At 40.2% G+C, this 10,486-nt stretch overlaps 1 protein-coding gene across 1 annotated transcript; it reads right to left on the bottom strand.

Moving 5' to 3' along the window:
• Positions 1-210: 210 nt before the first annotated feature.
• Positions 211-6,126, bottom strand: bud13 (BUD13 homolog). The gene is made up of 10 exons (XM_030782279.1): positions 5,984-6,126; positions 5,706-5,802; positions 5,513-5,597; positions 5,026-5,430; positions 4,717-4,841; positions 4,420-4,528; positions 3,997-4,135; positions 3,047-3,237; positions 582-663; positions 211-492 (listed from the first exon to the last, which is right to left on the bottom strand). Exons 1-10 carry the CDS (start codon positions 6,124-6,126, stop codon positions 399-401), a joined length of 1,470 nt encoding a protein of 489 aa, XP_030638139.1. The 3' UTR covers positions 211-398.
• Between the last annotated feature and the right edge of the window lie 4,360 nt (positions 6,127-10,486).

The following is a 10,486-nucleotide window of genomic DNA, read 5'->3' on the forward strand; positions in this document are numbered from 1 at the left end:
GTGGTGCAACTGAACATCTGAGTGAAGTGATTAGACAGTAAAACCTGACATGTTTGGGTGAATGCTGTCCTATGGTGTCCATACCTGAAACACCACCAATTATGCTGCACCATCCAAATGCAATACTTGTCATCCACATCCCCACAACCTCCAGGACAAGGCATGACAACACAAAGCTTTTAAAAAATATGAGATTTAATGGGTCTTACCCGAAAACAGGGCGGACAAATACAGGTATCTTAGGGGCTTTCATATCTCAACATATCAAAACAAAAAAACAATTTTCTTCTGCACGTTGATTCTCAAAATAACCCAACATAAAAGTGGAATATAAAGATTCTTGAACAAATCCAGAATCCTGTGCCGTGACATGGGCGTCCTGCTGAGAACGCGTGGCTCTACATGTCCTCCACACTCCATTTGTAGGCCACCTCCTGCAGAGCTTTCTTATCGGACATGCGGCTATAGCGTTTCTGCTCAAACCCGTTAGACCTTCAGAGAGAGACATGGTTTTACTAAGACACACTTCCCTTCACTTTCAAATACACTACATTAGGCTAAGGTCACTGAGGTACTGGTACCTGTCCACTCCGTCCCAGCGGTACCCCGGCATTATGTTGAAGCGATTGGGTGGAGGGGCTGGGCCATTGTAACGGGGTCTCTCTGCAAAACAATATTTATAACATCACAACAATGTATGGATTAAAGGACATCCCAAGGCACTCGTGTATACAAAATTAAACATGACTGAAGCACAAAAAAACCATAGCAAGTAACCAATCCATTGTCGTGGCATTTACCTTCACCTGATTGTGTGCGGCTAACAAACAAACACACAGGAACACACATATACACACACAGACAGGAACAAACGTACACACACAGGCAGAGCTTATACTAGACTTTTTTTTTTGAAGGCCAATATGGCCGTTAATATTCCAGAATTTCGGCAATATAGAGCAACTACCAGACATATGTTTTAAATAGCCATATAATAGCCTATATTTACACAGCAATAAAACACAAATGTACATTATCAAAAGTAGTCAGCACGAATGAGCTGTCTGCAACTCTTCGCAAACTTTGCGAACTGAACGTAGAGGCTACAACAATAAAATAAAACAAATAGCCTTGCTACTGGTAATTAAATAAAGACATTAGCCTACATTAAATGTGTGTCTCTTTGCATTCCAAGCCCATCAATTTAAATAACTTGAAAATAGGCTAAATGAAGAAGCAATTAGGTCTAAAATAAAATAACAGGCTGGTTGGTCTGAAATTCCGAAACCGTGTTTGTCAAATTCCTGCTTGTTTTCTTAAGAAACTGGCCAATGGATGTCTGCTTTGACATTTCGGAGTCATGCTTGTAAGTGCCTGATCCGACCCGGCTGCCCGATCCGTTCTGCACACGCGCGTGCTCGCACAAAAGTCAACTAACCCTATCCCTAACCCTAACCATAAGTGTGTCAATGTGCAGAATGGATCGGGCAGCCGGGACGGGCACTTACAGTGCTAATACGCAGAGTCGAGGTAAAGCACAGGGCTGTTGCTATGGAGTGCGCGCAGCGTGCTATAGGCTTTTAATCTCGAGCAATGCTTAGTCACATGGCCAAACACTTGGTGGATCTCTCATTGTCGTAACAGCAGAGGCCAAACCAAACTTTTGAATAATCTAAGTTTATATTTAAGTTGTTTTGGCAACATATTTCATAGGTCACAAGATATTAGCCCATTTAATATGCCATTAACGAATTCATTTATTTGGCATATTTCCCACTGGACATTTTGGCCGTTTTTCGGCTGCCGGACAACTACACACGATACCAGCTAAAACCCGGCATATGCTGGCTAACAAACTCAGGACACAGGAACACATGTGTACACACAGGAAAACACATGCACACACAGGAACACATACACACACACACACATACACACAGGGACAAACATACACACACAGGAGCACAAGTACATACACAGCAACACACATATACACACACAGACAGGAACACACGTACACACACAGGAACACATGCATACACGCACAGGAACACACATACACACACGGGAACACACAGGTACACACATACACGCACAGGTACACACATACACGCACAGGAACACACATACACACGGGAACACACAGGTACACACATACACGCACAGGTACACACATACACGCACAGGAACACACATACACGCACAGGAACAAATGTACACACACACAGGAACAAATGTACACACACACAGGAACAAATGTATATAGACACACAGGAACACAAATACACACACGTGGCCTCTGCAGTGTGTAAGGGCTTCTCTGATGTTTTGGCCCAGAGAATAAAGGCTTTCTTGTGTGATCCTTGGAACATGCTTCCTCCATTAGTTTGGTTACTCCTGATTCTAAAGGACATTTCTGTTTTACTTCCATACAAACATACAGTGTAGCTGCTCTTCAATTTCATCTATAACATCATAAATTACATAATTTTTTCCTCCTTTCTCTGATATATTCCCTGTATTGCATTCACGGACTAACAGAACAGAAAATGAATGAAACTTTGCAAGCATGCAATTAAATGATTAATGGCGGCCAAAATGTGGTGGAACAAGACAAACTAACCCTAACAACACAAACCATGGTGGCAGATTAAGAATCTGACAGACAGACACTTAAAACAAGGATGGAAAACAAGGAGACAAAGCTTCATCAGGTTGGAGTCTAGGCCAGTTCATCATAGGCTAATGCAAAAACAGTGAGCAAACACAACGAGTAGAGTGTATGTTCACTCTCTATTTCTTAGTTTTATTATAAATCTGTCAGCATGTAAACCAAGCTCTGTGTTCAACTGTCAAACTATATCTGTAAAGACAATATAGAACGTATGGCAGCTGATATATATATATATATATGAAAGACCTGTGAAAAATGTTGTTCTGTTGGTTTTTATGGAGTGGGTTCCGCTTTGAACAGGCTATTTAAAACCACAGATGGGTCTGGCATAAAAACAAGTTGCATGCCTATCTCTGATAGGCAGCATCTCACCTCTGACTCCTTTGAGCTTGGCAGTCTTCTCTTTCTTCCTGCGCAGCATGGCTGCCATGGGGTCACCCTCACGCTCCTGCTCTCGCAGCATGCGGTCCAGGTCCTCGTCGTCAATGTGACGTGCCAGGGGCTTCTGAGCTTCACGCAGGGCGTCGGTCACGTTCTGCTGCTGCATTAGGCTCTGGGCCAACCTGTAGGGAGAGGGCAGCTTGTCACCAGAGTCTCTTCAGTTCACACCTGCTTCAACACCTTAACAGTAATGTTTACATTACGATGCTTTTCTGTAGAGTGATTCACACATGAAGGTTCTCTCATCTGGTGCAATATCTGTATTTGCTGCTTCACTCGAGGTCATGAAGGCTGCAAGATGTGTGTGAAATGCTATCAGTCTTGAGAATGAAAACCTGGCTCTGTCACTGCCTCACACTGCAGCAATGAAGCCAATGTCCGAGATTCGTGGCTGGGGTCCCAGCTGGTCAACATTTGCCTACTGTAACAGAGGAGCCTGGGAACTACAGTGGTCATGAATGAGTTGCCTGGGCCCCCTTTGTCTGACAGCCATCACTTAGGGCCTGACTTCCATGGGAACTGCCCAGCAGCCGAGAGCTCAGGGGAAGACAGTTAGTGTGACACTGAAAAAGGGTCTGATTCCCTCTATGCTGATGCTCCATGAGATGCTGAGACAAAGGCAGAGTGCTCTCCTTTAAGTGTTTTACATCATCTGACAACTGCATCTAAATATCAGTGCAAAAAAGATGTCGTGCATGGGTTTACATGAATGTGCCTGAGCGTGTGTGAGCGTGTGTGTGTGTGTGTGCGCAAGCTAGCCTTCACCATCTCAAGCAGTCGTGTTTGTCATGTGAAAACCTAGCATGGATATTGTGGAGTGGGAGAAAACAGAAAAAATACATCATTAGTTACCAGTAGATATAAAGACTAAATGCACTCACCCTTTCCCCCACTGAGCGTATTTCTCATCCTTCTCTGCCTTCTCTCCCGCCTTCCTGCTCTGCTCCACTCTCTCTGACTCCAAATCACGCCTGCGCCCGGACCTGTCCCTGAACACGGTTTCAGCATTACGGGAGTCCTCTGCGAGAAAACAAAGAGCCACACAACAAACACCTTCACTGTATCACCTGTGAGTATAATAAAAGCAAATGAACAATTCAAACCATTGACAAAATAGTCAGATCTTTCCCAATAAAGTTAGAATTTTTGCTGAAACAGAAGATTTTAGATCACATATGGAATCACCCACTTCACTCTGCACGAAAAATACGAACTAATCCATTCAAAAAAAGTTCGTTTGTGAGACCGTGGGTTTCATCACATCATCCTGCTCGCAATCCTATCATGTAGATGGTTTGAGATACCTTCCAAAGGCTGGTTCTGTTTTTCCCTCCTGCGAATTTCATCCTGTTCTTTCTTAAGGGTTTCCACAGAGACCAGGCCTGCAGCACCTCCAGACAGCATCCTTGTAGCCTGAAAACAGACATTCATGGAAAACACAGAAGATATGAGATCACAGAAAACGTCACTACATGCTAATGGAGCTGATATTATTATATGAGCCATTCTTATGAATAAAACAAAAGGCATCATGGGAATTATGGGAACCAGCAAGGTTATGAAAGTGTGAAAGACCCACTACATGAGGGGACAACGCGTACATTCTGTGTCCTGCAGGGCGGAGACAGGTCAGAGTCTGAGTCTCTGCCGGCCTGTGCCCCCCTGCGGGGTGGGGACAGGTCAGAGTCAGAACTGGGCTGTGTCCGAGGACACCATTTTGATGAGTCTGGAGAAGGAACAACAAAAAAATCATAAGGACCATGTCAGATCTATATGCTTCAATTGGACAGTCTGTCTCAGCAAACAACTGAACCATTTAATGCATCCTGAATCATCATATAATGATGAAAATTACATTTTACACTCTGATAAAATCTCAGGTTGAGGAGAAGTGATTTATCTCTCTTTACCTTGTTTATGTGATCCAGAATGTGAGGTTTTTGTAAGCTTTCGTGGAGGTGAGGGTGAGGTAGAATCATACCGGCGGTTCCCACCACCTGGTCTCTGTCTTGGAGGTGAAAGGTCAGGGGAGTCATGCCGACGCTTTCTCTGGGGTGAAAGGTCAGGGGAGTCATGGTGACTTTTTCTCTGAGGTGAAAGGTCAGGGGAGTCATGGCGACGGTTTCTCTGAGGTGAAAGGTTAGGGGAGTCATGGCGATTCTTTCTTTGAAGTGAAAGGTCAGGGGAGTTGTGGTAACAGTTTCTCTTAGGTGAGAAGTCAGGGGAGTCGTGTTGGATTCTTTGTGCCGGAGAAGCGTCAGGGGAATCATGTCGTGCTCCATGTATCTTCTCTTCTTGGAATTCATCATTTGGAGCTACATATATTATACATACATATGTTAACAATGGGGCAGCAACCCAAAACCTTTGCCAACAGACAGCAAAACTGTTACTCACCTCCCATCACTCTCCATTTATTACTGGTCCTAAAGGCTTCCAACAGTTTTACCTCCTCTGGCCGCTCGTCTACTATCTCTGCAATCTGACAGAAGGGGAGTCAGAAACTGCAGTGTACAAACACTGAGAAGCTCCAATCCACTGATGAAACGACAAAAAATCACGGTAAACATAAAATGAATAATTCGATTACCACTGGGGCTTCTTCGTCATCTTCATCCTTGTCCTCTTTTTCTTCGCTGTTTCTGACAAGTTGTTTCCAGTCTACGTCGTCATCAACAATTTTCATTCTGAATTAAATGAAATAAAGAAGAAAACGTGTTATACTTCCCACGTATTATATTATATTATTTTAGCTGACAAGCAGAAAAACTACACTCGGGGCTTGCACACATTAGATGGAGATTAAGCTAACGAATGAGAAGCTTCAACGGGCAGTTCCATAACAAAGCTATTTCGAATCCTATTTACCCTCTCCCAGACGGTTTTGGGCGTTTCTTCCTTATTTTCTTTTCTTTCGCTTTCTTGCCATCTTCATCAGCTGACAAATAACGTTTCAAGTAGTCTGTCTTAGAGATAACAGCGCCTTTGCTTATATTCGTGGAAGCAGCCATTTTGTTAACGTATTACGTCACGAGACTAACGAGTATTTGGGGAAGTACGATACGTCTCAAACTGTCTCACAGTCGGGGGCGGAAGTGTGGATGTCCCATGGAACCGAGCGTTCAGCAGGAACCGAAATTGAAGCACAAGCCCAATGGGAAAGTGATCTGCACGGACGTTGATACGAACGTACACTATATCCTTATACTTGTTTCAATACTCAGATTTTACTAACTGGTAATGTATATGGTTACAATAATATATGGGAAAATAAGATTTGCTTGGCCGTTTAAATACTAGTAATGAGAATCTTTTAGTTAGATTTACAGATATGAAAATTATTTTGGGCGGAGATTTTAATTTTACTGTAGGCTAGATGATCGAATTGACCGGCCATAGAAATAATAATGCCGACTCCCTACTGACTGAGTTTATGAACGAGAGAAATCTAATTGATATATGGCAAGTTAACAACCCCAGCTCTAGAGACTTTACGGTGAAAACCAAAAATGGGTCCCTACATTCACGCATAGATTAGGGGTTAGTTTCTGATACTCTCTCTGACTCTTTAGCCAAGCTCAGAGAGCAGAATTACAAACACTGCAATTGAAACTAGACCAATTATGCATTTGTAAAGCCAAAGGAGCATTTACACGCTCGAGGGCAAATTGGATGGAAGAAGGAGACCAAAATTCCAATTACTTTTTTAAATTAGAAAAAATTAAGCAAAACAGAAATATCATAACAAAACTGTACTCAAATGGTGCAATTACAGAAGATCCAAAAGACATTGCTAAAATATGTATATAAATCCAGTTTGTCTATTTCAGCTATGGAGAACTTCTTTAATTCATTAGATCAGGACATCAGGACTATGATAATAAATTGTTATGTGAAAGCCTTATCACTATTGCAGAAATTGAGGATACTATAAAGAAGCTCAAATACAATAAATTTCCTAGCACAGACGGGCTGACGCCAGAGTTTTATAAGATGTTCTCCAAAGACCCTGCTCCTTTTTTGCTTGAAGTTTTTACCGAAAGTATTAGTAATGAAAAGCTTCCGTCTTCGATGTGCCAAGGCTTAATCAGTTTAATACCCAAACCCTAGAGGGATGTGCAACTATTGGATAACTGGCGTCCTATTTCCTTGTTAAATAATGAATATAAAATTATTGCCTTATGTCTAGAAAATAAATAATAAACAAAACTCTAAATGACATTATTGATGAAACCCAAAGTGTTTTTTTGTCTGGTAGTCATATAATTAATAATATAAGATTGGTTCTGAACATCTTGGATTACTCTGACTTGATAGAAGACAATGGTTTTATACTCCTCTTGGACTTTTGCAAAGCCTTTGACTCTACAGAGCATCAATTTATGTTTAAAACACTTGATTTATTTGGCTTTGGCGAAAAATTTAAGAAATCAATTTGGATACTGTAAACTTATGGGAATAGCTCCATCAAATTACATTATGGCTCCACTAAAAGATTCAACACAGAGCATGGAATTCGTAAGGGCTGTCCAGCCTCTCCGTACTTATTCCTTCTTCCTATGCACATTTTAGCTAATTATATTAAAACAAGTAATTTAAAAGGTCTCTCTATAGCCGGCAGACAATTTCTATAAGACATGCAACCCTTTTTCTAAAGGATAAATCTTAAATTGGCAACGTGATTAAGATATTAGGAAAATTTTCAGCAGCCTCTGGCCTTTATCTTAACTTATCCAGATTTGAGTTGCTTCCAGTCAAGTCCTGTAATGACTCATTAATTTCAGTGATTCCTGTAAAACATAAGGTAAAGTACCTTGGGATTGTCATAGAGAAAGATCAGTCTTTAAGAGTTCTCAAAAATTTTGACCTTTTAATCACTCTGTTACTGCAAAGATTTAATCAATGGATCCAAAGAGATTTGACCATAACCGGTCGTGTCTTGGTCTCCAAAGTTGAGGGCCTATCTAGACTTATTTACACCAGCTCAGTACTTGACATTCCAAAAGAGCTATATACCAAAATTGATAAGATTTTATTTGAATTTATTTATTTGGAAAAAGAAATCTCACCTAATTAGAAGAAATGTTGATCAACAAACTGTGTGCTGGTGGATTCAATGTATTAGACTTTTATTCATTAAATTGTGCATTTAAAGTTAAGTGGATCAAATGCTACCTGAGTAATCCAAGCTGTGTTTGGAATTTCATCACTACTTGTGTTTTTGAAGCTTTGGGGGGTGGGGGGCTGTCATTAAGATGTAACTATAAAATAGAGACACTTACAGTGAAATTATCAAATTTTCACAAACAGCTACTTTTATGTTGGGTGTTGGTGTACAAGCATAATTTCTCTCCCCACAGATAGTTTTATATGGAACAATCAAGACATAACTTACAAAAACAAATCTTTATTTTTAAAGAAATGGTTTGACAGTGACGTTTTACTTAGTCAGTTACTTAATGAGGAGGGTCTTTTATTTACTTATAACGAATTTGGCTAAATACATAACCCTATAAAGCCTGGGGAATTCTCAGTTCTAGGGCTGAACGATTTGGGGAAAATATCTAATTGCGATTTTTCTGACAAATATTGTGATTGCGATTTGCTTTGCGATATAATTTTTTAAATTCAAGCTTAAATTCAATATTCACTGTGTAACAGATTAAAAATATGTGATGGAGCATTACCACTTGAGGTACCATCAAAATATTAACTGCTCTATATTCTAATGCAAGGATGAGAACTTAAAGACATCAATTGCTTCCAACATGTGTTTATTACATTTTTAAATTGGCACAGAATAACCGAACATGTAAGGGATAATGTAGCCTACAGCAAGCGGGTCATTACAGTGAAATTAATCCCGAAAGGGTATACGCAGAATCGCCTTGGGTCATTTCTGATTGGTGAGCATGACTGGTACGTGAGGAGAACCGCACTTCTGATTGGTGAGCATGACTGTCACACAAGAGGCACCGCATGAATTTGTAAAACCATTAACACAAAAGCTTAAACCCTGGGTCAGACTCGCTGCATAGCGTACAGGCTAAATTACAGACTTTGCGATTTGCTAATCACACTGTTTCAAATCGCGATTTCAATTTAAAATCGAATAATTGATCAGCCCTTCTCAATTGTATTTGACGCAATTCCAACAGGGGTCAAATTATTACTGAAATCTACAAGCAAAGGTATTATTTGTCGGATTGCCCCATATGACCTATACATTGGGAACGCAGATCCTTTCTTAAGTACAAAAACAAGTAATAAATGTATAAGAAACATTATCCATAGTGCTATTTTTTAGCAAATCTGTGGCAGTATTTTATTGGAACAGTTTGTTTCCTGGCATAGATTGGCAAAGTGCATGATTATTGCCTAGAAAGTTTTTCCTCACAAATAAGGTACGGGAAGTCTCACTGAAAATACTGCACAAATGATATCCTGTCAATTCTAATATTGTCAAATATAAGTTAAACATTGACCCTCTTCTAGCAAAGTTCCATATACACTCCAGTAAGTTTGCTAAACAGAGCCCTAACTTTCCTGTTTTTATGTCCTATGTGAAATCATATTTGGATACAGCAAAGCATTGCTTAAACCCCAAGGCCATTAAGACTAGTACTCTTCGTAATGAATATGATATCTAAGGTTTTTTTCCTTTATAACCTTTAGCATCTTATTTTTCTTTTTCTTTCTTATGACCTATGCACAGTGTTCTACGTGTACATCGGTTAAACCTGTTGTGATGTAGTCCTTCAGCTGTACTCACCAGTATGTCTAAACATTGTAATACCTACACTTGATCACACAAACTTCCTTGTGTCAAGGTCAGTTTATGAGTGGCAATTTATGTTCAGCGTGTACAAAGACAACATAAGTGCTCAATTAATGAATTTATATTTCCAGAGGAACTGGAAAAGAAGACTTGATTAATTTCATGTTGGTTAAAAAAACTGAGCACAGAGGCAATAAACATAGTAAAAATAGCAGCTATTTAACAATGACTTTTGTAGAGCTTGTAGTTACTGTGGGGCTTAGCGGAATGTTCTTTGTGGTATTAAGGTCAAAAGAATAGACACACATGTAACTACATGCCTTAGTCCTCACAAATTCTTTAGCCTCAAACATGTATTTACAAAGTCAGGGTTGTGCCATATTGGGGTGTATTTACATGGTGACATTGTGAATTTAAAGATTCTATTAATTTTCCACCAAGCTGTCAGGGTTGTTGAGATTATGGTATTTTTGAAGCAATCGTGGTGTTTTATGGAAGTGCTAAGGAATGGCAAGTCGGAGATTGAAATTTCATTGCATTCTGACTGCTCTATTTCAATCCATGGGTTATTCCGCTGGTTGGGATGAATCCAA

This window comes from Chanos chanos, chromosome 8 (assembly GCF_902362185.1).
Source record: "Chanos chanos chromosome 8, fChaCha1.1, whole genome shotgun sequence".
Lineage (NCBI taxonomy): Eukaryota > Metazoa > Chordata > Actinopteri > Gonorynchiformes > Chanidae > Chanos > Chanos chanos.

Excerpts from the sequence above, each read along its gene's own strand:
- bud13 (XM_030782279.1), bottom strand. The coding sequence starts at position 6,126 with ATGGCTGCTTCCACGAATATAAGCAAAGGCGCTGTTATCTCTAAGACA. Across the intron at positions 5,598-5,705 it reads ATGACGAAGAAGCCCCAGTG|ATTGCAGAGATAGTAGACGA; the intron begins GTAATCGAATTA and ends CCCTTCTGTCAG. Across the intron at positions 664-3,046 it reads CAAGCTCAAAGGAGTCAGAG|AGAGACCCCGTTACAATGGC; the intron begins GTGAGATGCTGC and ends ATTGTTTTGCAG.